General features: G+C 41.8%; 4 protein-coding genes across 6 annotated transcripts in view; 3 read left to right on the top strand and 1 right to left on the bottom strand.

Annotated features, from left to right (window-relative positions):
* LOC109425718 (protein DDI1 homolog 2) overlaps positions 1–5,758 on the top strand; it is a 6,621-nt gene extending 863 nt beyond the window's left edge. The window contains exons 2-6 of one of the 2 annotated variants that reach the window (XM_019701045.3): positions 109–496; positions 3,253–3,998; positions 4,062–4,263; positions 4,858–4,920; positions 5,046–5,758. In XM_019701045.3, the coding sequence (XP_019556590.2) occupies positions 223–496; positions 3,253–3,998; positions 4,062–4,263; positions 4,858–4,920; positions 5,046–5,326 (1,566 nt within the window). In that variant the 5' untranslated portion in view covers positions 109–222 and the 3' untranslated portion in view covers positions 5,327–5,758. The remainder of the gene's footprint in view (positions 1–108; positions 497–3,252; positions 3,999–4,061; positions 4,264–4,857; positions 4,921–5,045) is intronic. The other variant, XM_019701053.3, reaches the window with a different exon arrangement.
* A 1,397-nt stretch (positions 5,759–7,155) lies between these two features.
* On the top strand, positions 7,156–9,707 carry LOC134290813 (protein DDI1 homolog 2-like; the record flags this gene model as incomplete). Its single annotated transcript, XM_062858017.1, has 4 exons — positions 7,156–7,947; positions 8,011–8,212; positions 8,807–8,869; positions 8,995–9,707. Coding segments are annotated over 4 exons (1,338 nt in total), but the record flags the coding sequence as incomplete, so codon positions are not given.
* LOC109425712 (zinc finger protein OZF) lies at positions 9,273–17,473 on the bottom strand. 2 transcript variants are annotated; one of them, XM_062842525.1, is made up of 9 exons: positions 17,230–17,372; positions 17,091–17,144; positions 16,773–17,022; positions 15,720–15,926; positions 15,043–15,222; positions 14,598–14,979; positions 14,426–14,539; positions 13,813–14,102; positions 9,273–13,737 (listed from the first exon to the last, which is right to left on the bottom strand). In XM_062842525.1, the coding sequence occupies exons 1-9, from the start codon at positions 17,235–17,237 to the stop codon at positions 13,570–13,572; spliced, it is 1,653 nt and encodes a 550-aa protein (XP_062698509.1). In that variant the 5' UTR covers positions 17,238–17,372; the 3' UTR covers positions 9,273–13,569. The 2 variants fall into 2 exon arrangements, with proteins under 2 accessions (XP_062698509.1, XP_029721452.1); XM_029865592.2 differs by having other exon boundaries at positions 16,773–17,144; positions 17,230–17,473.
* A 5,995-nt stretch (positions 17,474–23,468) lies between these two features.
* LOC115254143 (short coiled-coil protein homolog) lies at positions 23,469–24,233 on the top strand. The gene is made up of 2 exons (XM_029869251.2): positions 23,469–23,692; positions 23,764–24,233. Exons 1-2 carry the CDS (start codon positions 23,626–23,628, stop codon positions 24,111–24,113), a joined length of 417 nt encoding a protein of 138 aa, XP_029725111.1. The 5' UTR covers positions 23,469–23,625; the 3' UTR covers positions 24,114–24,233.
* Positions 24,234–27,335: the final 3,102 nt, after the last annotated feature.

Raw genomic sequence — 27,335 nt, forward strand, 5'->3', positions numbered from 1 at the left:
AAAAACTCTTTGTTTTCGAACAAAAAGGTTGATCCAATCATTGTGGGATATTTGCTGACGTGCAGACATCATTGAATCTTTCGAGTTTCTGATGGTTGTTGTTTACAGATTCCTTGCGTATTCTCGAAGAGTCTATTGGCGACGGAAAATCGACAGTGTTGCGCATATCAGCAAGCGGATTGCTTAGCCGTGGACGTCTGAGTTGATTCAAGCTTCGGAACAATGCGAGTCACCGTAACTACCCCGGCGGATTATACCTTCCCGCTGGAGGTATCCGACGACATGGAGCTGGAGAACTTCAAGGCACTGTGCGAAATCGAGAGCGGATTTCCGGCCTCGGAGATCGTCATTACGTTCAACGGGCAACACCTGCTGGACGACAAGAAGACACTGACCGAGCTGGGAATCAAGGATGGCGACGTGGTGATGCTGCAGCACATCATGCAAGCCGCCCAGCAGGCTTCGCAGGCGGCCCGGTCCAGACAACAGTCGGCAGGTAAGTGTCACCGTCGCTTGTTCGAAAGACGCGCATATACGATCAGGGGGAGGTCATTTACCCTCGTGTAGTACCTTACTAACGTACATTTTGCATGCACTCATTTTTTAACGAAATTTCTCAAATGGTGTTTGTTTATTTCTGGGTGCGAATGTGCATTAATCACGACCGTCTTTTTTCGCGAGGGCGGGAGAATCTTCACACACAGTTCAGCAGAGTTCCACATTGAAAACTGGAATTCGGTAAACGAGCATTGTATAGTTAAAAATAGTCATATACCTACGCTGAGAATACAGAATGCAACTTTACACCAGGGAAAAACAGGGGATAATAGGATGTGATTATCTGGGAAAAAATCAGAACATTCACTCACTCGGAGAATAGCATTGAATTCTAATGGCAACAATATGTTGTTTAGTAGATTTAGAATTTTGAATCTCGCGCTCGTACGTGGTGGCGGAAATCGCGTACCGAGGTCATTTGCACGAGAAACAATAGGAAGCAATCAGTGAAGTACTAGATTGAAAGTAGTGAGCTGGATTTTTGTATGGTGAGATGATCAATTCTCCGTTTCTGCAATGAAATGGTGCAAACAGCGTGGGTTACATGATTTCTTGCCTAATTTGATGCTGTTTGAGCAAAAGTTTGGGTAACTGTGTTGTTGAAGTTGCAAGGAATAAATAATACAACAACACAGTTACCCAAACTTTTGCTCAAACAGCATTAAATTAGGCACGTAATCATATAACCCACGCTGTTTGCATCATTTCATTGCAGAAACGGAGAATTGATTATCTCACCATACAAAAAAACAGCTCACTACTTTCAATCTAGTACTTCACTGATTGCTTCCTATTCAAAACATACTAAATTTGGACGACAAATTCAAATCGCGTTGTTATACGAGGGCAACCGCATTTCAGTTGTCCCCAACATCTCCTTTTTTTCAAAAGAGTTGGAGCGAATCGATACCTTCGAGTTCTGGATACCTTCTGGAACCTTCGAGTTCTGGATACCTTCAACTAAAATTGATGTGGTCTTCTTCGTCGATGCCAAATACAACGATGAAGCGCAGTTCCCCGATCACTGCTTTCACTTTTCCGACCGACATCCTGTCGAAATACTTCAGGCGCAGCCTTTCAGCAGCGTGAGCTCATAAAAAATTGTTTCCCAACAGTATTTGGGCAATCTGAAACATAAAGTTAATGTGTAGTAATCAAAAAAGGGTTTTGTGGGGTCCGGGGTCAACCAATAACTTGTGAACCTTGTGAAGGTATTTTTTGTCGGTGACTCAATAGCTGCACGATACCAAACTAGCTATTTTTTCTCCAGGATAGCCGATCAATTCAATACCTTGGTATGATACCTCACTTTGGTATGCTGAAGTTATGTGCCAGTTATTCTGCTCGAGCTAATAGAGCCATACTGAGGTAGAGATTGTTGCACAATTGTGCAGTGTGGTCAACTTTGTTCAACAGAATTGAAGTTAGGGAACGTAATATTTGGAATGACTAATTTTGAAGAAAAACTTTAATTTTATTTAACTAATGCAAGTTTCTTTTCATTTTTGTGAAGGTCTATAGACGTGATGTGCAATCCCTTTACGACTCATGAACTGTTGAACCTGCGAGACAGTGTAAGCCGTGGTGGATATCAGCAGGAACAAATCATCAGTATCATACTTTGTCATTATCATGGAGCCGAGCTGTAAACAAACTTTGTGTAGGATGGTGGCAATGAGCAAAGGAAAAAGATTCTACTAGGTACAACAATAAACCCAATAAAGAAGACTTTGGTGTGGACTTATCTGCATATAAGCTGATCATGGAAGTTATTATTTTATGAACACTGTGAACAAACCGAGTGGGGAATACTTTTTATCCATGATTTTGTTTGAAATAATCAATTTTTCGATATTCATAGATGCTTTTGAGAGAAGTAAAATTGCTCTTGCTTGTAATTAATCAATGTGTTTACATACATCGTGAGATCCCCCAATTTCCATCGCTTTTTTCAGTTCATAATTCCGTTCGAATCATGCGAACAAAATAACGTGAACGGAATTAAGAATCGAAAAAAAATGATTAAAATTAGGTGATGTGACGGTTTATGTTCGACGAATGTCTGTTCAGGGAAATTATTAAAAATGACGTGTACGTCGTTGAGAGCAAGAAATGCAATGAATACCACCATCTGAACGAATGCTACCAAGCATTCACTGAAATGTGTTAACTATTGTCAGGTTTGAAAACAATTAAAATAAATACTTATCGCAAGTTGGCACTCTTCTTAATGTGTCAGCCATAAAACAATCAACATCAATTTATTTCCAATAGAAAAAATCCATAAATCATTTCCATTCTGTTATTGACAGGTGCGCTGAATACAATACGTGCAGCCGTTGTAATATTTCCAAACGCACATCTGCACGAAATTCTACGCGGCAAATTCTCTTGGAAAGAGACAGTCGCACTTGAGTAAACGCCACTATGCTAGGTATTTCCCATAAGTAAAAGTGGAGCGAAAATGCGGCTGTTTCATTCTTCAAGGCCACATAAGTTTTGGGTTTATTCCCTAATAAAACTTCTTACATCGTAATATCAGAAAACAAATAAACTAACGGATATAACCGATATAATAGATAGAATGACAGTTCAATCGATAGAATGGCAGCTGGCCCGAACAAAAAAAATCCCAATACAAACTTTAATTTAACGATTACTCATCATACACTAAAACCTTCGTTTCCTCCGCAGAACCATCCCGATTGGCCAGTTTGGACTTCAGTTCGATTCAAATACCATCGGCTGTTGCTTCCAACAGCACCAGCACCAGCAGTGGCAGTGGCAGTGGAAATTCCGGACTTTTGAACAACAATCGACCCTCGCCTACCGTGGCCCCCGAAGATGACCCGGCCGTGGTGCGGGAAATGTTCCTCTCGAACCCAGATCAACTGGCACTGCTCAAGCAGAACAATCCACGCTTGGCAGAAGCTTTGCTCTCCGGAAATTTGGAAACATTCGCCACGGTTCTGCGGAAACAGATTCAGGAACGCATGGAAAAACAACAGCAACGGTTGAGAATCCTCCAGGCGAGCCCGTTCGATGCCGAAGCTCAGCGGCTGATCGCCGAGGAGATCAAGCAGAAGAACATCGAAGCCAACATGGAAGCAGCCATGGAGTACAATCCGGAAACGTTCGGTACGGTTGTGATGCTGTACATCAACTGCCGGGTCAATGGCCACCCGGTGAAGGCCTTCATCGATTCGGGAGCTCAGGCCACCATCATGAGCGCTGCTGCGGCGGAACGGTGCAACATCATGCGCCTGGTGGACACCAGATGGGCCGGTATTGCCAAGGGTGTCGGAGTGCAGAAGATCATCGGCCGCATCCACATGGTACAGATTCAGATTGAAAACGATTTCCTCACGTCGAGCTTTTCCGTACTGGAGGAGCAACCGATGGACATGCTTTTGGGATTGGACATGCTGAAAAGACATCAGGTACTGAGGGGTCTTGCGTGGGATTTTGTTAGGGTTTCAAGTCTGAATGTCCTATTCTTCCAGTGCAACATTGATCTCAAACACAACTTGCTGAAAATCGGTACGACCGGTACCGAGACGCGCTTTTTAGCGGAAGGAGATCTGCCCGAATGCGCCAGACTGACGGGAAGTCCCGAAGAAGAACAGAAGGCCCTTGCCGAATCCGCCCGAATTGCCGAGGAACTGGCCCTGAAGGAAGCGGTTGTGAAGAGTCAGCAAGATCAAGGTTAGTCTCTGGGGTTCAATTTTTCGGACTGCATATTCGAATAGTTTTAGTATGAACTGAATTTACATCATTAGTTAAATTCGTGCTTGGGCTTGACATGTCATTATTTCAACTGAGAACATATTCATTTATCACATGTTTTAATTTTGACAGCTGTAGTTAGAATCTACTGTTGGTACATATAGCGATTTTCATCTTCATTGAGAAAATTGCGAAACGTAAGCAGATTACTTTATTAATTCGTTAAAGGCCATATTAGCGGTGACAAGATCGTGGCGCCTCATGTCACTTGCAAGAAGAGTTCCAAATTGTTCAAAAACTTCAGATATCAGGTCCCATCAAGAAAATTCACATTAAGCAGTTCTCCTTTATCATCCATTGTTATCCAAGAGCTTTGTTGCCTTATTACTGCCTATGCACAGAAATCATTGCTGTAGATTGTTTGATTGAACATTGATTGATTCAACTATTAGATTGAGTTTTTTAATGGTAAACTAAATATCCGAATATTTGTTTGCAAAATCTATTATATGTGTCCTTTGGCTTTGAACGTTTGGCGTATATCCAAAATTTAAAAATGCACGTGGAAAACAGAAAATTCCAACCAAGAGGAAAAACCATCCGGAAGCATTTCGCAGTTGAAGCGGCGACGATCCCGTAAGTGTATAATATCACTTGAGCGGTGATTTACATCTAATAGTTCTACACCCATCCCGTAGAATTTAGTCAATTCTATACATAATACCAAAGTTCATTTACTAATTGATCTCTAAAATTTGTAGCCTCGACCAGCGGTACCAGCAGTGGAAACAACAACACCGGCAGCGGAAACAGTAGCAACAACTCGCCAACGTCTTCGGGACAACAACCACCACAGCAGCCTCAGCAAACGGCCGAAGAAGACGTTCCCCTGGTGTTGCTGCCAACGGACCAATTCTCCGAGATGGATGTGGTTGAGCTGGAATCGATGGGTTTCAGTCGGCAGATGGTGATTGGCGAGCTGAGGGCTGCCAACGGTGACAAAACAAAGGCCACTTCCGGACTGTTCGCTAAGCTAGGATAAGGGGAAAAGTGTTGCAGCGGGCAGACTTTAGGTTTCTATCTTAAGAAACGGACACGACCATCTAGCACGGCATTCTGCATGCAAATAATTTATCGGATGCGATGGGTGTCGGTCGTACTATTTTTTTCTTTAGAGAGGTGCATTTCTTAACTGTTTCACAAAGAAAAACAATCATTTTTTTCCTCTTCAAATAAAACGTATGACGTAATTCTCACTCGCGAAAGATTTCTTGTTTCCTTGATTTTTTTTTGTAATGGGGAGGGTGATTTCGAACAAATGAGTTTATTCATAAGAAACAAAACTGATAGTGACTAAAAGTGAAAATTTGAATTTCTAAAACAGATTATTTACAATGAATGTGGCTGAAGTGGGGGCGATATTGCACTGACATCATTGAGGGTGACCTAACGAATAAATGCATTGAAACAACAATGGGCGTACTACAGTACTTAATTTCAGAGAAACTACGTACAAAACTCGTTTCTGGCGATTTAGTAGAACTATTGAGGAAAGGAACACATTTTGTTTAGTTTTATGGCTTTGTTTTGGGATTTGCGCGCCACAGCCTGTTTGAATTACTTTTGCTGCGTACATACCGAGAGGTCGTCATTAACCACGTTAGACGTTTCTTATGATATTAATTATAATATGCACCTAATCATGTTTCCCTCTCCATATTCCATTTTGTTAGTCGTTCAAGAATGTGTCTTCTGCTTGTTTTCCCTCCGGGATTTCCACTTTCTATGGCTGGTACTATGGTCTCGACGCCTGTTGCCTTTGGTTGCTGCTAAGGTTACTGAATGTTCGTAGAAGTAGTTCGCCAGGAGGTTTGCTACCTCTTAGGGGTCCTCTATTACGGTTAAAATTATTCCGGTGGTTAGAATTATTCCTCTTCTGTATGTTTTCCTCTGAGTGCACAGATTTCCACTGATAAATACTGACCCACTGATCCATACTGATACCACAACTGTGGTATCAGTAACTTTATTGGCTATGGTACGTAGAAGTGATTAAGAATGTGTAGTATCCTAGCCCTGGCGTGATCTATACACTGTTGTTGTATTTAAGAGGAAGAGCAGAGCAAACAGCGAACCATTACGTGAAGCGATTATCGAGAAATAAATCCTTGAACAAGGTCCTGGATGACTTGTTGACTCTGAGTTGTGGTTATGGCCCTATACCGATCGATAGACTCACCCAAGCGCTCATCGAGTTTTTTTTTTATTTCGGCATGAAGGTGGACCTCGGATTTTCTCATTTTTGGGGGAGTGTTGAAAATCATCTGTAGAAACTTATTTTGAACTCGTTGGAGTTTCAACTGGTGTGTTTTGGCGTAGCTCTCCCAGACTGGGACGCCACATTCGATGACAGGCAAGATGATCTGTTTGTAGACAGCAAGCTTGTTCTTCTGGGACAAGGTCGACTTTCGGTTGATGAGAAGATAAAGTGACTTTAGTAAGGTGTTACCACAGAGTAACAGACCTCACACTCCGGCCGCTTCCCATCGATCACCTTTTTAACGGTCGATTCAAATTTTCGGTAGTTGGTCAATGGGGCACGTTCGGTGTAGTACTAGATTTGTAGTAATGAGCTGAATTTTAGTATGGTGAGGTTCAATTCCTTGCCCAATTTGATGCTGTTTGAGCAAAACTTTGGATAACTATGTTGTTTATGTTGCAAGAAATGGAGAAAACAACAACACTGTTGCCCAAAGTTATGTTCAAACAGCATCAAATTAACGGATATAACCGATATAATAGATAGAATGACAGTTCAATCGATAGAATGGCAGCTGGCCCGAACAAAAAAAATCCCAATACAAACTTTAATTTAACGATTACTCATCATACACTAAAACCTTCGTTTCCTCCGCAGAACCATCCCGATTGGCCAGTTTGGACTTCAGTTCGATTCAAATACCATCGGCTGTTGCTTCCAACAGCACCAGCACCAGCAGTGGCAGTGGCAGTGGAAATTCCGGACTTTTGAACAACAATCGACCCTCGCCTACCGTGGCCCCCGAAGATGACCCGGCCGTGGTGCGGGAAATGTTCCTCTCGAACCCAGATCAACTGGCACTGCTCAAGCAGAACAATCCACGCTTGGCAGAAGCTTTGCTCTCCGGAAATTTGGAAACATTCGCCACGGTTCTGCGGAAACAGATTCAGGAACGCATGGAAAAACAACAGCAACGGTTGAGAATCCTCCAGGCGAGCCCGTTCGATGCCGAAGCTCAGCGGCTGATCGCCGAGGAGATCAAGCAGAAGAACATCGAAGCCAACATGGAAGCAGCCATGGAGTACAATCCGGAAACGTTCGGTACGGTTGTGATGCTGTACATCAACTGCCGGGTCAATGGCCACCCGGTGAAGGCCTTCATCGATTCGGGAGCTCAGGCCACCATCATGAGCGCTGCTGCGGCGGAACGGTGCAACATCATGCGCCTGGTGGACACCAGATGGGCCGGTATTGCCAAGGGTGTCGGAGTGCAGAAGATCATCGGCCGCATCCACATGGTACAGATTCAGATTGAAAACGATTTCCTCACGTCGAGCTTTTCCGTACTGGAGGAGCAACCGATGGACATGCTTTTGGGATTGGACATGCTGAAAAGACATCAGGTACTGAGGGGTCTTGCGTGGGATTTTGTTAGGGTTTCAAGTCTGAATGTCCTATTCTTCCAGTGCAACATTGATCTCAAACACAACTTGCTGAAAATCGGTACGACCGGTACCGAGACGCGCTTTTTAGCGGAAGGAGATCTGCCCGAATGCGCCAGACTGACGGGAAGTCCCGAAGAAGAACAGAAGGCCCTTGCCGAATCCGCCCGAATTGCCGAGGAACTGGCCCTGAAGGAAGCGGTTGTGAAGAGTCAGCAAGATCAAGGTTAGTCTCTGGGGTTCAATTTTTCGGACTGCATATTCGAATAGTTTTAGTATGAACTGAATTTACATCATTAGTTAAATTCGTGCTTGGGCTTGACATGTCATTATTTCAACTGAGAACATATTCATTTATCACATGTTTTAATTTTGACAGCTGTAGTTAGAATCTACTGTTGGTACATATAGCGATTTTCATCTTCATTGAGAAAATTGCGAAACGTAAGCAGATTACTTTATTAATTCGTTAAAGGCCATATTAGCGGTGACAAGATCGTGGCGCCTCATGTCACTTGCAAGAAGAGTTCCAAATTGTTCAAAAACTTCAGATATCAGGTCCCATCAAGAAAATTCACATTAAGCAGTTCTCCTTTATCATCCATTGTTATCCAAGAGCTTTGTTGCCTTATTACTGCCTATGCACAGAAATCATTGCTGTAGATTGTTTGATTGAACATTGATTGATTCAACTATTAGATTGAGTTTTTTAATGGTAAACTAAATATCCGAATATTTGTTTGCAAAATCTATTATATGTGTCCTTTGGCTTTGAACGTTTGGCGTATATCCAAAATTTAAAAATGCACGTGGAAAACAGAAAATTCCAACCAAGAGGAAAAACCATCCGGAAGCATTTCGCAGTTGAAGCGGCGACGATCCCGTAAGTGTATAATATCACTTGAGCGGTGATTTACATCTAATAGTTCTACACCCATCCCGTAGAATTTAGTCAATTCTATACATAATACCAAAGTTCATTTACTAATTGATCTCTAAAATTTGTAGCCTCGACCAGCGGTACCAGCAGTGGAAACAACAACACCGGCAGCGGAAACAGTAGCAACAACTCGCCAACGTCTTCGGGACAACAACCACCACAGCAGCCTCAGCAAACGGCCGAAGAAGACGTTCCCCTGGTGTTGCTGCCAACGGACCAATTCTCCGAGATGGATGTGGTTGAGCTGGAATCGATGGGTTTCAGTCGGCAGATGGTGATTGGCGAGCTGAGGGCTGCCAACGGTGACAAAACAAAGGCCACTTCCGGACTGTTCGCTAAGCTAGGATAAGGGGAAAAGTGTTGCAGCGGGCAGACTTTAGGTTTCTATCTTAAGAAACGGACACGACCATCTAGCACGGCATTCTGCATGCAAATAATTTATCGGATGCGATGGGTGTCGGTCGTACTATTTTTTTCTTTAGAGAGGTGCATTTCTTAACTGTTTCACAAAGAAAAACAATCATTTTTTTCCTCTTCAAATAAAACGTATGACGTAATTCTCACTCGCGAAAGATTTCTTGTTTCCTTGATTTTTTTTTGTAATGGGGAGGGTGATTTCGAACAAATGAGTTTATTCATAAGAAACAAAACTGATAGTGACTAAAAGTGAAAATTTGAATTTCTAAAACAGATTATTTACAATGAATGTGGCTGAAGTGGGGGCGATATTGCACTGACATCATTGAGGGTGACCTAACGAATAAATGCATTGAAACAACAATGGGCGTACTACAGTACTTAATTTCAGAGAAACTACGTACAAAACTCGTTTCTGGCGATTTAGTAGAACTATTGAGGAAAGGAACACATTTTGTTTAGTTTTATGGCTTTGTTTTGGGATTTGCGCGCCACAGCCTGTTTGAATTACTTTTGCTGCGTACATACCGAGAGGTCGTCATTAACCACGTTAGACGTTTCTTATGATATTAATTATAATATGCACCTAATCATGTTTCCCTCTCCATATTCCATTTTGTTAGTCGTTCAAGAATGTGTCTTCTGCTTGTTTTCCCTCCGGGATTTCCACTTTCTATGGCTGGTACTATGGTCTCGACGCCTGTTGCCTTTGGTTGCTGCTAAGGTTACTGAATGTTCGTAGAAGTAGTTCGCCAGGAGGTTTGCTACCTCTTAGGGGTCCTCTATTACGGTTAAAATTATTCCGGTGGTTAGAATTATTCCTCTTCTGTATGTTTTCCTCTGAGTGCACAGATTTCCACTGATAAATACTGACCCACTGATCCATACTGATACCACAACTGTGGTATCAGTAACTTTATTGGCTATGGTACGTAGAAGTGATTAAGAATGTGTAGTATCCTAGCCCTGGCGTGATCTATACACTGTTGTTGTATTTAAGAGGAAGAGCAGAGCAAACAGCGAACCATTACGTGAAGCGATTATCGAGAAATAAATCCTTGAACAAGGTCCTGGATGACTTGTTGACTCTGAGTTGTGGTTATGGCCCTATACCGATCGATAGACTCACCCAAGCGCTCATCGAGTTTTTTTTTTATTTCGGCATGAAGGTGGACCTCGGATTTTCTCATTTTTGGGGGAGTGTTGAAAATCATCTGTAGAAACTTATTTTGAACTCGTTGGAGTTTCAACTGGTGTGTTTTGGCGTAGCTCTCCCAGACTGGGACGCCACATTCGATGACAGGCAAGATGATCTGTTTGTAGACAGCAAGCTTGTTCTTCTGGGACAAGGTCGACTTTCGGTTGATGAGAAGATAAAGTGACTTTAGTAAGGTGTTACCACAGAGTAACAGACCTCACACTCCGGCCGCTTCCCATCGATCACCTTTTTAACGGTCGATTCAAATTTTCGGTAGTTGGTCAATGGGGCACGTTCGGTGTAGTACTAGATTTGTAGTAATGAGCTGAATTTTAGTATGGTGAGGTTCAATTCCTTGCCCAATTTGATGCTGTTTGAGCAAAACTTTGGATAACTATGTTGTTTATGTTGCAAGAAATGGAGAAAACAACAACACTGTTGCCCAAAGTTATGTTCAAACAGCATCAAATTAGGCAATGAATCATAATACCCACGCTTTTTGTACAATTTCATTGCAGAAACGGAGAATTGACCTTCTCACCATATTAAAATTCAGCTCATTACTGCAAATCTAGTACTTCACCGATCTGTCCTATTGACTAATCGCAGCGCTGGTAACGTTTTTAGTCCTGTTTGACGTTTCCTCACTATCGCCACCTAGTGATGGCCCGGCCAACCACAGTGCGTTTAGCATTGGGTGGTTGCGCTTTCGTGACGATGTTTTTAAATGAAATTTGTTCTAAGTGTTACGTCTGTTTCTCTGTGGTGTTACATTTGATGACCGTGTTGTCGACCTGTTGCCTGAACAGCAACTTACTGTCTAAGCCTACACTGAAATAAATTTTGTTGTCGAAACTACCGATTCCATAGTAAAATTACTAACCGTACCTATGATTCTCAACCGACATCAAAATCTGTTAAGGTAACTGAAATATGCTTAAAATTACAATGCATTGTAGTAAATTCAACTAAAAGCATAGTCGTCTCAACAACAAAACATTGTTAATTTTTCCAGGACACGCATTTTACAACACAGTATGGTTAAAAATACAATGCTCATTTGTTGAATTAAGACTATTTTTGGTAATGTTAACTGCACTGCTAGTTAAGTTGACAGTGTTTTAGTGGAATTAACTGGAAATTGTTGTCGGTTGAGAATCATAGGTACGGTTAGTAATTTTACTATGGAATCGGTAGTTTCCACAACAAAATTTATTTCAGTGTAAGGTGAGGCCAAGATAATCAGCCACGTTCGGCCATTTCACCACATTTCACCGTTGAGCCATTGAGGGTGATTTTGCAATCCTCAGACAGAATAAGCACAGACAAACAGACGTAACTCTTAAAGGAAATTCATCAAAAACTTTTGCCCGGTGTCTTTCATGAGCACACTGCCACCTGTTGGTATAACCGCGTGAGACACTGTCGGCCATGATGGATTTCGTTTTGACGTTTGCTAACACGCACACTGTTACACAAATCGCCTGTTATTTTCGTTTGCATCATTCAGCAACTTGTACACTGGCGAACGTCAAAGCGATCGAACACTACCGCTTCTGGTGGAATGATCGCGCAAATCAAATGAAATTTGAATTGATCGTTAAATGTATGTGCCAAGCCGTTTTGAAGAGTGTTACGTCTGTTTGTCTGTGGGACAAGTCTATTCTAGGATGCTTTAATTGTAGGCCATCAGTTCATCAGCTGTGATCTCCAACTCCTCCGAGAAGTCGTTGTGGACCAGATGAAGATTTGAGGCATGTTCATTGACAACAACTTCATACGAACTGACAATGTTTTGCCCGAGATTGTGTGAGCTGATGAAGTGCAGGACTTCCTCAGCAGCCTTCTCAGGAGGGGTTATCAAACGATCCACAGGGGTAGTATTCGCCAGAGGACGCAACGGTGAAATGGGTCGTGAATCAGTTTTTAATTTTTTATGAACTTAATAATTTTGTTCATGCGATTTACATCGCTTTTCAAAGCAGGCGGACGAGGCGGACCAGTGCGTTGGAACTGCCTGCGATTAGTGTGGTGCAAACGATTGAGGTCTTTGATTAGTCTATCAATTGTTAGAGTGTTACTCACCGAGCGGGACTTCGGGAAATGCTGCTCGCAAGCCAAGGAGATGGCCGCCTCGATGCCACTCAGCTGGCGGTCGATGTCTTCGACTGTCTCAGAGATGACCTCGTAGTTGATGTATTGGTCGACGCTCCGCTGGAAGAGTTACCAGTCGACCTGATGGTAGTTCCGCCTGGAGATCGTTTGCCGATTGATCGAGGAGTCAACTTCGGCCACCACCGGATAGTTGTTGTCCGAGCTGAGCTCCAGGTCAACGATCGGCTGGGTGATGTTCCTGGTACATGCTGGTGAGAAATACTATGGGCCTTTTTATTTGACGTCTTAAATCAGCTGATTGTTCGGGCGTTTGACAGTTCTTCTATGAAGATGACACGTTCTTGTTAGCAGCTGTTGTTCAAGCTTTGTAAACAAATGCATGCACGGATCTGTCACATGAAAAGGCCTATTCTTCTTGAAGTTGTCCTAGTGGGTGTTTAGATCTCTCATCAAGCATGAAAGATTTGGGTAATGTTTGATCAGGTTCAGAAGTTCTTGCTTGACTTCATTCAGAGACTTTTTCCTAGGCGGTATGACCTGTTATGGATTAACATAGGTTATTGCCTTTTGTCGATTATTCGGCAGGCTATTGCTTATAATTTGGTCATTATTGGGATTTGATTTGTTTAGGGGGTGTTGTCTTGTCGATCGCGCTGTCCGGAAGGATTTTGTTCCTGTCTAGGAATATCAAGAGAGCCAGATCAAATTGTGATATACAATATTTTTTAGAGTAAACGATTTTGTTTTCAAATAGTTTTGTTTAGTTCATATAGTTTTGAAACACTAAATCTTTTCAAGCCCCTCTGGTTTGGGATTACTCTTTCGATTGATACTGCCAGCAGTATGTAATATATTCACATTAATAACACTTCCTAGCCTTCAAGAAATATTTTTTTTAACCTGGTTTATATCTTCAGCCTAACTCTAAGGTTCCCGCTACTGGTAAAGAATCCCCCGACTTTTCCAACGCGGCCAAATCTACGGTTTGGGTGACAATTTCCTGTTCGACCACGAATTGTATCATCGGTTGCGGTTGATCCTCAGATATGGTACCTTCCTTAAGATGAACTTTTTGATGGTTCTAAAACGAAATTTGGTCAGGAAATCATCAATATCTGTTATGCTACTTACAACGTAGGTCCCTTCCGTAACATACCTTAAGACTCTGCATGGAGGCGAACACCTTCCCGCAGGATGGGCACATGTGATAACAGCGATCCCCATGTTGACTTTTTAGGTGTTCCGTTAGCTGTTCTGTAGTGGGAAATCTTTCCGAACAAATCGTACACAGGTGGGATGCATCGTTCGAGTGTTTCCTTGTTTTATGAATGGTTAGTGTTTCCTGCCGCGAGAATCGTTTATCGCATAGATCGCAAGCGTAGGGACGTTCGCCGCTGTGCGAGCGGAGGTGAACAGTTAGCGCATTGGAGGCGGCAAATTGTTTTCCTGGAGGGGTGAGATAACATAAAATCTTATAGAATTGGTCAGCGTAGAAACCACAAAAATAGATAGGTCATTTTCTTTGAGATATTGCGCATTGCGCGGTTATAAGTGCGACGATGAAGTGCGGAATCTCAAATAAAAGTGCGATATTGCATCAAATCGTTTCGGTGTCTTCACCGCACTTATTCATTAGCTCGTGATGAATAAGTGCGGTGAAGACACCGGAACGATTTGATGCAATATCGCACTTTTATTTGGGATTCCGCACTTTGTCGCAGTCCAGTTAGCAATGCAATAAACTACACTGAATGTCGCCATCAACTTACCACACTCATCGCAGTTATACGGCTTCTCCTGACTGTGGATTCGCTGATGGATAACTAAATACCCGCTCTGGGCAAAACTTTTGTGACAAAAGTTACATTTGAATGGCTTTTCACCTAAAACGAATAAAATGATATTGGAGTTGAACCATCAACTTCGGGTCAAATAGCCTACCGGTATGAACCCGTTCGTGCTTTTCCAGATTGCACTTCTGGGTGAATCCTTTGGTGCAATAGCCACACGTGAACGGTTTCTTACCATCGTGCGAGTAGATGTGGATGTCCAACGAGCGCTGTTCGACGTAGTACTTCGCGCAGTTCGGGTACGGACACGTGAATAGCTTTAGTTTGGTGTGATGTTTCATGTGTTTCGAGAGTGAGGTGGCCCATTTGAACCGTTTGCCGCAAACCGAACAAAGATTCGGCTTACCGACCACGTTTCGCAGCTCACCAGTGTGCTTCCGGTGATGTTTCGTCAGGTTGGAACTTTCAGCAAACGACATTCCGCAAATGTTGCATACGTGAGGTTTGTCCACCAGGTGTGTCCTGGAATGACGCTGAGGGATAATAGCATTGAAATAGGATTTTGATATATGCTGGAATTTAAAGTATACATGTACCTTCAATTTGCTGGTATTTGAAAATCTTTTGTTGCAAACTTCGCATTCGAATCGCAATATAACGGCGCTGTTGTATGACGGGGAATTTTCCGAATCGTTGGAACTTCTGGTTTTCCTAGCTAGGTTTGTTGAGTCATGTACATTGCTGCTCGTCATAACCATGCAAGTAAATTTGTGTTCCTATTGTGAAAAGGTAGATTATCAATCAATTGCGATAAAAAAATCGATCCCAATGAGATCGATAGTAGCTGCCGCTTCTTATTCGTATGCAGAAAGTCCTGGTTTCAATTCCTTACCCGTCCCTTTTCTCTAATTTTGTATCTTTCTATCTACTTTGCCCCCTTAACTCAAGAATTTTCATATGAGCCGGCCTCATCTTTATGGTTATTGAGAAAGGGATGGAATGTTAGTGTAACATGCGTTGTAACTAAAGATTAGGATCACTTCTGCTTCTCTACAAATGTCACGAAGTAGAGTTTTTGTTAGTGGAGAGGGGAGCTTATTGCATCAGGTGATTCTTAACTATACTTTGCAATGTAACGATTTGGAATATTTGCAAATTTACGGTTAAACGGAAGGTGTTAAATTTGTAGCATCTTCTCACTATGCTCCACCTGTTCTTAGCCCCACATGTTGCCAACAGACGTTATTCAACATAAAATATATCTTATACATACCTTCATTTCCAAATTGGACTTAAATTCTCTGTTGCAGTCCTCACATTTGAACACTTCAGACCTACACAAATTTGGTTTAGCATTGATCACAACTGTCATCTCTTCTGCTTCTTGCACGTATGGCTCATCTGCATTGACATCACTACCAAAGTGATCATCATCCACAATATTTTCGTCCAGTGCTAGTGGAGTGTACTGTAGCGTGTTCTGTGGGAATGGTTGAATGGAGGGATAAGCTTAAGGAGAAACTTCAGAGAATACAAATATGGCTGCCACAATGGCTGACTTGGACCCCTTCTCACGTTTTTAAGAGCATCGCACCAATCCTAAAAATTCGTAAACAAATGCGCTCGATTTTGAAAAGTTGCCTCTTTTTGCAAATGAGAAAAGCCAGCACTGAACGAACACCTCCGCCTGAAAACGACTGAGAAGCAATACGGTCGCGCCCAGTTCGACACTCGGTCGGAAGCCATATGCTTCACCGACCGAATGATGTCATCTTAAAATTGGATGACAATCGTATGAAAATTGAATACCGATCATGTGGTCGACCAATCTTGTTTTCTAGTGATGGTTAACGAAAACTTCAACGGTTTCCTTTTTAAACAGAGTTTGATAGAGAGGGTTGGGATACCCTCGTTGGTACCCCTTTCCAAAAAGGTGATAAATATGTCTGAAATAAGACATGCGATGGACAATCGTCAACATCGCGAGTATGATGATGAACGGACTTGTAATGCTATCGATGAATTATATGATCGGTGCAACTGCATTTCCTTCGGTTTGCAACCAGTGTTCATTCACATAGCGTGCCTCGACTCACACACGAATGAGATGATCGTCATTCGATTTTAGGAGGATTACGATACGACTGATTCGTCATTCTCAAACAAGATTTTGATTATTTGGACTGGATGGTCGGACAAATCAGACGATTCCGGGATGGGGTTTCCGTTCAGTGAGGCACGTTTACTTGGTTCGATGCTTCGTTCGTCAGATTTGTGTCTCTAAAGTTTGTATGCAAAATTGCAATGGGATTTCTTGTTGTTTCACCTTAACTTGATTGCAGTCTTGTTCTCCACCACATTCGGAAACTTCTACTTCACGGAATATGGAAGTAACATCATCCAGCTCATTCGGATCTCTTTCGGTGCTAAGAACCAAAACGCACTCCTCCTGAAGCCCGCCGTCAAACTCATTCCCAATTGATGTCGACTGGTACTCCGAAGGGATGGAAATAATTTGTACTACATTCTCCGGACCGTTATTATCGCCACTCGCTTGTTGTAGCAACAAAACCCGGCTAAGATATTCCTTCAAAGTTATGTCCGTTTTCTCGCACTGTTGTTTGAAGGTGAACGCTCGGCTGACCTGCAGAACACACTGGACGCACATCTGCGCGGGATATCCATCGTCCCGGGCGACCTGCGGGTTGAAAAATTCGCATGATCAATACCTGTTTCAAAATCCCTCATAAAGTGTGACCATTGACCAAGTATGGTACGCTTACCTTAACATTCGCCACGGTCATCAGCATTGAGTCCAAACTGGAACCGAACAAGGGACGCATGCCGTCCTTCTTGGCCATGCAACTCCGACAGACTTCGTCGAAATTGATGTGTTCCGGAATCACGTTCATGTTATTACAATATTTAAATCCACATTAGTAAAACTTGCCGGAATTTTTAAGGAAAACGAAAAAAAATCATCCGGTCGATTTTTTTTATTTGCGTGCGATTTGCGTGATTTGTGAAAACAAAAACAAATACACTTGTATATTTGAATAAGCTAAAGTTGTTTAAATTAAACCCAAAATAGGGTCTTGTACACTGAAAAGAGCCTTGCAGTAATGACAAGCACACAAATGTTTTTAAATTTATTGCGCAGTTAAAAGTGCGACGAGGAAGTGCGGAATCTCAAATAAAATTGCGATTTAGTGTCAGATCGTTTCGGTGTCTTCACCGCACTTATTCATAAGCTCATGATGAATAAGTGCGGTGAAGACACCGGAACGATTTGATGCAATATCGCACTTTTATTTAAGATTCCGCACTTCGTCGCAGTCCAGTTAGCAATGCAATAAACTATACCATGGCAAAACATGATCATCGACCCACCAACGCTTCTTGTGTGCGTTTTGTTTCTTCTCACATCAACCGGTTCGATAGCTGAGTGGTAGCGTGCGAGCCTGGTGATGTCATGATTCTTGGTTTGAATCCGGTTGCCAACAGAAACTTTTTTTAATTGAAAATCGAGTCCATGGTAAAATTGAAAACATAATTCTGTTGAATTAAAACGAAACTCAGTCTGCACAAATTTAGTGGTGTTGTGCATTTAAATTGACCCTCAGAATAGTAATTTTCACCGCAAGCCGCCGTTCAGTGTACCATTCGGTCAGGTGTATCTATTTTGGGCACTTGGTGCTATAACTAATTCAATTTCAAACCGATTAATTTGAATTTTTGTATAGAGTTAGGCACGTACAGTATCTAACTCTATACAAAAAATCAAAACAATCGGTATGAAATTGACTTAGTTATGTAGCAGCAAGTGCCCAAAATAGGTACACCTGCCCAAATGGTATAAGACCCTACATCCTAAATATTTTTTGCTAGATTTTGCCAAGTTGAAAGTTTTAGCAAAATATTAAATACTAAATTTCAACAAAATTTATGATGAAATTTAGTAAAGTTTGCTGATTTGTTCAGTATAATCTACTGATCATCAGCAACGTTTTGCTGAAATTCATCAAATTTTGCCGAAAGTTCAACAAAAATTTTGCTGAACTCTTCAGCTGAAAGCGTGTTGGTGTATAAGTAGTTAAATGGGTATGGTATAAATTAGCTAATTCGTTCAGTAAACCCCCTAAACGTGCTTAACAACCCTTTCGGGCTACCTATTGATTGATGCACCAAGCGGTAAGAAGAAGAATTTTGACATCCAAGCGGTGTGCCGTTTACATCCATCGACCAATCAGCGACGAGGATCTAATCGACGGCACACCGCTTGGATGTCAAAACTTCTTCTTTTCGCTTGGTGCATCAATCAATTGTTTGATGCACCAAGCGATAAGAAGAAGCAGTTTTGACATCCAAGCGGTGTGCCGTTTACATCCATCGACCAATCAGCGACGAGGATCTTATCGACGGCACACCGCTTGGATGTCAAAACTTCTTCTTCTTTTCGCTTGGTGCATCAATCAAACATCTTGATCATATACGGAATGATAGGGTAGGTAATCAAAAGTTGAACCAAATTGCAGCTTTCCGAAGTAGCGCAAATTTTGAGTGATTTTTTCTCCCACATGGAAATAATTTGCTACGGCAAAATTTTATGTACATGAAAGCCACGCCCTAATAGAAAAATATGATACAACGTGCTTAACAACCCTTTCGGGCTATCATCTTGATTATACAGGGAATGATACAATCATTCACCCTATCAGCCATGTATAATACATTTTTATTAGGGCGGGTATAAGCTTTCTGTTAAGTGGTAAAAAGTTTGTATTTGCACCGAATTTCATTGAAAAATTCGATTATTCGTCAACAATGATTTTAATCTGTGGCTTCGTGGTCGTGCGGCTAAGGTCACCAAGCCTTTAGTCGCATCGTGCTAAGGAGCGCGGGTTCGATTCCCGCCGCAGCTGTCAGGAAAAGTTTTCGGCTGTGCCACTGGGCGTTGCATGCTAGTCCGTTGTCTAGTGTCGTGATTCCTTCAAAGAGCAAATAGCTCACTGGAAGCATTAAACGTGTCTGTGTCTTTTCTTTAATCTTAATTTGAACCATCGTAATCATAATTTGAACCAATTTTAATCTTAATTTGAACTACTGGCGGCAGCAGCTCGAGCATCTCCCACAACAGCCAATTTCATGCTGAACAATAGAAAGACACATGGATCTGCTAATTCCCATAACTATTTTTCATTATGCACTGGAATTTCAACAAAGAATGTTTTAAACTCTTCAGGAACTTGGAAACCAAATTTGGAATAGAGTCAGTCTAGTTAGAGTCTGGCGAACTGTCACTTTCGATCGGAGCCAATCGAGCATGACGTCACGGTGTAGCATTTATCGGTGAGGACACTATGACGTCATGCTCGATTGGCTCCGGTCGAAAGTGACAGTCCGCCAGACTCTAATTATAGGGACTCTAATTTGGAATTTTTGCTCCCCCAAGAGTAAACAAAACAACCACTAGCGCAGTCTGTTGGCCAACACTGGAAGCTCGCCCTCGTTTACTAGTTCAAATTTAGATTACAAATGGTTCAACTTAAGCTAACATTTTCCAAGTAAGAATTACTCAAATTTGATAATTTTATGACAAATAATGCAGAATATTATTCGGTTGGTCGATTCTACGATAAATAAGCTTTCATTTGACGTGTTCACATATTGCGTGTGATACAATGCATGAGCTATACGAGTGTGTGTGTGTGTGTGTGATCCAACTAACCCCCACTGTCCGGCAGTGGTATTATGGAAGAAAGTTTTCTGGAATATCATTTTGATGCTATTGCAAAAAGCTTTAGTCCGGGAGTTAGAAGGTGATAGCTCTATTGCAGATTCAGAGACCCATTTCAGAATGGCTGGAGAGACACGTCCATTCAGAAGTCACTTTCACTAACAATAAGCCCCGCATGTGTACATTACCGTTATCATTTGGATAATGATAATGCAAACACACTTCCTGATTCAAAGAAAATCTTTGAAACTGGCACGTATTTAGTTCATTTTGTTGTAGTAAAGTAATCAGAACATTCTCACCGGAATCCATCCAATCCAAGATAGCGCTGCCATCACCATGGGAACGTCTCTTTGTGCAGTCAGGCTACCTCCCGCATAGAGAAATACAGTTTGTATTACAGTACACACAGTATGTCTCCTTTATCTGTTACTGTTACTGTACCACGGACAGTTGCTTTTCTGTTGAAACTATGAAACTCGAAGCATTCGATCATAAAGAACGGTTTATGTAATCCATTTCAAGTTGTAACAGCATATCATATTGTGCAAAAATGGTCAAATAATATACAGTCGGAACCCGCTCGTTGAGCCACAACCTCCACCCAACCAACGAATTCGATTCGCTGGTTGGGTGAAGTGACAGCAGCACAAGGGGCGTGCGCATTGTTTTTTTAAATCATGTTTAGGTTGGAAGCAAAAAGGAAAATTTTTTAATTTGTTTCACATTTAGAGCAAAATTTATACGTTTTGCAAGATACATATATGGCCAATGCGAGAAACATTTTATTTTTACCCATTTTTAGTCGGTGAAGTGAAAATATAGATGTTTATGAAACCACCCGGATCAAAAGCAAGCACAAAACGCTTTCAATGATCGACAAAATAAAGATTACCGATGTTTTGCATTTGTTTCGAAGTAATTGTACATATTCTTTTTTTTGAAGAAATATGAAATAGAAATTCTTTTCGATTATCAGTAAAATTAAAGAAACCAAAAACTCATTAGCTCGCCCCTTGCAATTACAGATTGGTTGTCATTTTCAGTTTGACATTGAATTATGACATCCAGGTACTTTTTAGTTGGCTGACAGCTCAACTAACGGGGCCCCAACTAAAAAGTCACCCAACTATTAAGCCCCCAACCAGCGAGTCATGACTGTAGTAGTGAAAACTAGAAAGGAATGGTGGCAATATACAATGACCTTTTCTCAAACGGTTTGTGATTATTTTTGCGCAACACACTCTTACATGTGTATTTCACTGTATGCCACTTAAATTCGACAGTTTTCCAAATAGTAGCTTTCATTGGTATCTGTACCGATTGAACTTTTCAGCTTTCAATTTTGTAGAAAAGAAAAACAAATTCTTTCGCCCGCGAGCTGAGTAACAACAATCTGAAAATTGCCTCGGTAAACGGTTTCAAGCGCATGGAGCGGTGTGGAGTTTACTGGATGAAACAAAGGTATGTTTTCCATAACTCCTAAATTTGTTTTTTTGTTCCTTATTTCATCGAATGTTATTAGTTTTGCAGAATTCCCGAACTTGTGTTTCCCTTTTCGAGTGGTTTTCCAAAAGGTAGGAGAGAAGGATGCGTCCTGCTGCGTGCGAGAATTATGTGTCCCGTGAGACTTACAATCTGCTTCAACCGGAGGAAGGCCCACAATAAGTTTTAATCATCGTAGGTGCTGCCGGGTCCAGGATGGAACACTGCGCAAGTCGGAGAATTTCAGCAGACATCGACACCACAACCCTTCTCATCCGATCGGAACGACCCGATATCAAGCCCGATTTGCATGTTGCGCTGCTCGGTAGGACGCGTGAAAGTCTTTCGACATAGCTTAAACATCTTGCAGATGCATTCGAGGAGAAATATTTAGTGAATAAAAAAAATCTTTGATTAACGCATAACCATCTTTTTATTTTTAAACAGTTTAAATATAGATCAACTATTTGCGATAAGCTTAAAATACCTTGGAAGACCATAAACCAATAATAACACATACATTGTCCGTTTTTCTTCCAGATGTGTTGTTAAACTGATCTTTAATCATTTGCTATGCAGTGGATTGTCTCAAAAACTGGATAGTACATTGACCGTATCCTCTACTGTATTGCGAAAAATTTGTTCGAGAAAACGGGCGATTTTTTATGGTAACCTATCTTAACCGCCTATTCCACATACTGTAATTTGGCGGCTTACCATTTGTCAAACTGGCAAATATGTACATGGAATGGTTATCTTACTGTTATCTCGGATAGTCTGTGAAATAGTTAAAGATCAATTAGTAATAGTTATCTACAGTACCAGAAACATTGCATTTACAGTTAGCGATTATGCGGGCTCTGCGTCTCGCCACCGTTGCGCTTGCAGTCAGTCATCATTTGAACACACGTCACTTTAGCTTTCACAAAATTATGAATGTTAAGCCACACGGGATGACTCTGTAATCCCTCGCGAATCATATAAAAATTCTCGCAGAACAAGCACTCTTTCACACGCGGAAGCTATCCGGATGGCGTAGCACCAGCCAAACCGTCAGCAGAATCACACAAATTGATGGCGAACGCGAAAGAAACGCGACGAGCAAAACAAAACACGTCTGCACGCGGCTTGTGACACTACGTGTAATAGGTATAGGGAAAATGCGTGACAGAGGGGGGAGGGGGGTCTCTCTCTCTCTCTCTCTCTCTCTCTCTCTCTCTCTCTCTCTCTCTCTCTCTCTCTCTCTCTCTCTCTCTCTCTCTCTCTCTCTCTCTCTCTCTCTCTCTCTCTCTCTCTCTCTCTCTCTCTCTCTCTCTCTCTCTTTCTTCTTGTCACTTTAATTTGCAGAAGAGAGAGTCAATGAAGAGAACTCTCCCATGTTACTTTCGCCCTTATTTAAACTCAATCTAGATATGGACCACCCTAATTTTCATGCACATTGGAAAGAGGGCCTTATGAGCCATTTTACGAGACGTTTCGGATCAGCTGATCGCTCATTTTATGAATGAAAATTTGACAGGAGGTTGCGCCCAAGCCCGTGAGTGTCAATATCAATATCAACACTGTTGTCGTTTCGTAAAATTAGACTATTATTAGGGACAACTTTGTAGAAGATCATATATTCCTAAAAACACATTTGAAGACGTTGAATGCATCTTTCCTCGTAAATCTGGTTCGTGGACCACTGTGCAGTGTATACGGCCCGCCCGCAGCAAGCAACCCTGCAAAAAATTCGATGCAAAATCATCGCCTCGCGTGCAACATGCGTACTGCGATGTTGTACGAAGGAGGCAGCAATGCGACAAGTTGGTTGTGAATGTCAAATTCTGGCGAAAAAAAGGAAACGCAACTACATTCTCCCGCACTCACCTGGTAGAAAAAGTTCGATTTTCCCGTGATCGGAAGCAGATTTTTATCCGTTTCCAACGTAAGCGTATCCGGACATCTGTTGGGTGCGATGGATTCCTCGGCAATGTCACTCAAGTCCTCAGAGGACATCCCCCTGGCGGATGACGATCTGGAAGGTGAGTCACAGTAGGCCGATGAAAATTGGGAAAAGAACGATGATAAGATTCCCTTTTTTAACTTTTTTCAGTGATCATCAACGATGACGACAGTTCCAAGTACATGCAGAACGGTCGCTCGCTGGACTCGATTGCCAGCTCGTACACGAACGGGAACTCTAGCCCGCGGCACTTCCTTGAAAGCGAGGGTCCCGATGCCGACGAGCAGGAGGAACGGGCCCGGCTGATAACCCAGGTGCTGGAGCTGCAGAACACCCTGGACGATCTGTCCCAGCGGGTGGACAGCGTCAAGGAGGAGAATCTGAAGCTGCGGTCCGAGAACCAGGTCCTCGGCCAGTACATCGAGAATCTGATGTCCGCTTCGTCGGTGTTCCAGTCAACCAATCAGGCCCAGGCCTCGTCGGCACCGAAGAAGAAGTAAGGCCCAACTGCACGGGCCTGGAGGACTTGGAAGGCCAAAGAAAGCGGATCGGATTCCTTTTCTTGTACGTACCTACCTACACTTACCTATCACTAAAACAAATATGCAGATTTTTCTTCACTCACGCTGGTGCTAAGGATACGAACAAACAACACAGTTTATTAGGATTCATTGTTGTAGATCGAACAGAGACACGCGCTTTCCTCCTAGAGTCCGAGAGCTAACTCATACAATGCATGAGCTATACGAGTGCACCGAAAATGTGCTTTCTCTGGGGGGAAATGGGTGAAATCACAGTGATTTTTCAATTGCCTGTATTCCATGACAAAAAAGCGCCTTTTTCAATGCTTTTAAAGTCCATGTTATCAGGTTATAATACGGAAAGCTGTTTAACATCTTTTTCGGAACAATATTTGCCTAAAAAGTACGTCGTTTTAATGAATTTCGAAGTGGTTCAAATTAAGATTACAATTCGACTTGTTCAAAGTTTGATTTCTTACCCTACAATCATTCACCCAAACTCATTGCCGATAGTTCAGCAAACTGTTGTCAGAATTCCTTTGATAATTACAGGGATTTTTTCTTGATTGCTTTCCTTACCAGGTGCGTACTAGGCTTTAACAACCCATAGAGCCGATGCACATGGGCGGCGCGTCCACGCAAGTGCGTCCTGAGTTACACACAATCAAATGGGGTGATGCACACTTTTATATCCTTCAAAAGAAGAATATTAAAGATGTTTACAAGTCCAAGGCTTGTGCAGTCTCTGCTGTGCGGTCCAATGACCACCCGTATTTATACTACCTTAGGTAGACATAATGAATCATACCTAGACATTTAGGTACTGTAATGAATAGTATTTCATGTAGGTAGATATCCTATGCACATAACCATTAGGTAGACACTACAGTCCTTTCCCCTTTAGAAAACTCAGAAAGTCATCACCAAAATAATGATAGCACAAATAAACTGACAAGTCCGTCACTTTCAAAGAACATATCTGTTCGCTAACAAAATTACAAAAACAAAACGACGATTTCGCTATCCCAGTATCGGTAACTTTACCAAAAAAGTACAAATAACACAAATCCATTCACCAAAACATAACGTATGACAATTCCGCCACAAAAGAACAATTTCGTTCATCACAAAAAATAACATTTCATTATTACCAAAACAAAAAAAGACAATTTCGTCAATGCAACATCGGGCAAAAAGAACATTCTGTTCACAACATAATGGCAATTCTACCATAAAAGAACAATTCCGTTCTCCACAAAAATAACAATTTCAAAACAATTTGTTATTATAACAACCTGAAAACCAAAAGGAAACAATTTCGGAATAACTCAAAAGAAATTACACGTTCCTTGATCCTCGTCGCCACTTTTATATCCTTCAAAAGAAGAATATTAAAGATGTTTACACGTCCAAGGCTTGTGCAGTCTCTGCTGTGCGGTCCAATGACCACCCGTATTTATACTACCTTAGGTAGACATAATGAATCATACCTAGACATTTAGGTACTGTAATGAATAGTATTTCATGTAGGTAGATATCCTATGCACATAACCATTAGGTAGACACTACACACACGAGAACGCAACGCTACCGCACCGCAACCGCGCCGCACCGTGTGCGGCACGCAATGTCAACGCATGCCCAACAGGAACGCTGCGGCGACGCAGCGTGAATTCACGCGGCGTCAATTATTAACGCTCGTGTGCATCGGCTCATATAGTATATTGTAAAAATCTTATTTACAATTTACTGTATGGTGTCTACATTACATTTTATTGTTTTTGTATTTTTATTTTTACAGTGGTGTCTATTGTAAAAATATGGTTCTAAATAGTACTATTACAATACCCTGTCCAAGAGTGATGGGTTTGACGATGGCTTATCAAGCGTCGTCATATAGTGAAAATGTGTTTAAATAATTTCAATTTTAGTCTTTTATAATTATAAATTAGCTAAATTAAATATAGTAATGAAAATTAGTGAAATAGTAAATGGAATAGTATTTGAAAGTAACTAGGTTTTGAATTAAAGCATTTCTTTACCAAATTAAACTAAAATAGAATCTGAATAATCATACAATATTGCTTTATTGACTTTAATTTAAACGCTTGATTTGTCATGCCTCCAGCATACGCTTAATTGCTGTCGCATGATCTAACAACAGTTGATTACGCGCAGTGCTGGGGGGACCGACAGGGCTTATTACCAGTCTATACTAACCCTCTAACTACTAACAAGACTGGGAAGCCAACGATCACTCATTGCACTTTTGATAGTGTTGAATACCTTCCTTTTTATAAATCAACTGTGGCATTATATGTAACGCCTTCGGGCAGTATTCTGAGCTCATGCGAATAAACGGACGGACCGATCTGATCAGTTCATTTACGATCTTCAAGCTGAACACTTGTGTTCCTCTATCTCTCTCCAAAAAGCTACAGCCGAAATACCCGATAAGAAAACCGAACAGTGTCGACGAGGCAAATTGGTTAAATCGTACAAGGTATCGCGTGTGAATTCTGACGATAGTGTTCCATTTTGCGAGAAATCAAAGCCTGATACGCGTGATTGCAAATTTCTTCGTGGGAGAAGACTCATCAACGTGAGGAATCTGCGGGGCGTCATTTCAGGCAAAATTTCTGCATCCGCACCGGCATAAAGGACATCGAATAGTGTGCACACGTGTCACCTCGCATTTGATAGTATCTGGAAATTGGTTCCAAACCTGGTTCCAACAAATAAAGGAGCATTCCAAGTCCTATTAACGAGGGCTACTCAGGTGGATTTAAAACGACGCTTCATCACTGTGTGCCCCTGCCCACTTCGCACCGCCTCCAAGCCACGCCTGCCAAAGGGTAGAAGGTCCAGCTGTGTACGGCCAAGGTCGACAGCATCCTCATTCGGTAAGCTCATTCCACTTTTTCCTTTTTTTGTGAACCCGGCCGATTATAGAAGTGAATAGAAAAGTGTTTATAGTGATTTCTTAAACAAAATGGCGCAAACCAACATTTCGCTGACAATTGAACCTTATCGTAGAGGCAATTCTTTCACGGACTGGGTTGAACGACTTGGCTATTTCTTTTTGGTTAACCATGTGTCGAACGACATGAAAAAAGCCCATCTCATTACAATGAGCGGTCCAACAGTTTTTACAGAGCTAAAGCTATTGTTTCCCAATGATGGTTTAACAAATGCTTCTTA

The sequence above is a fragment of the Aedes albopictus genome, chromosome 3, assembly GCF_035046485.1.
Source record: "Aedes albopictus strain Foshan chromosome 3, AalbF5, whole genome shotgun sequence".
NCBI lineage: Eukaryota > Metazoa > Arthropoda > Insecta > Diptera > Culicidae > Aedes > Aedes albopictus.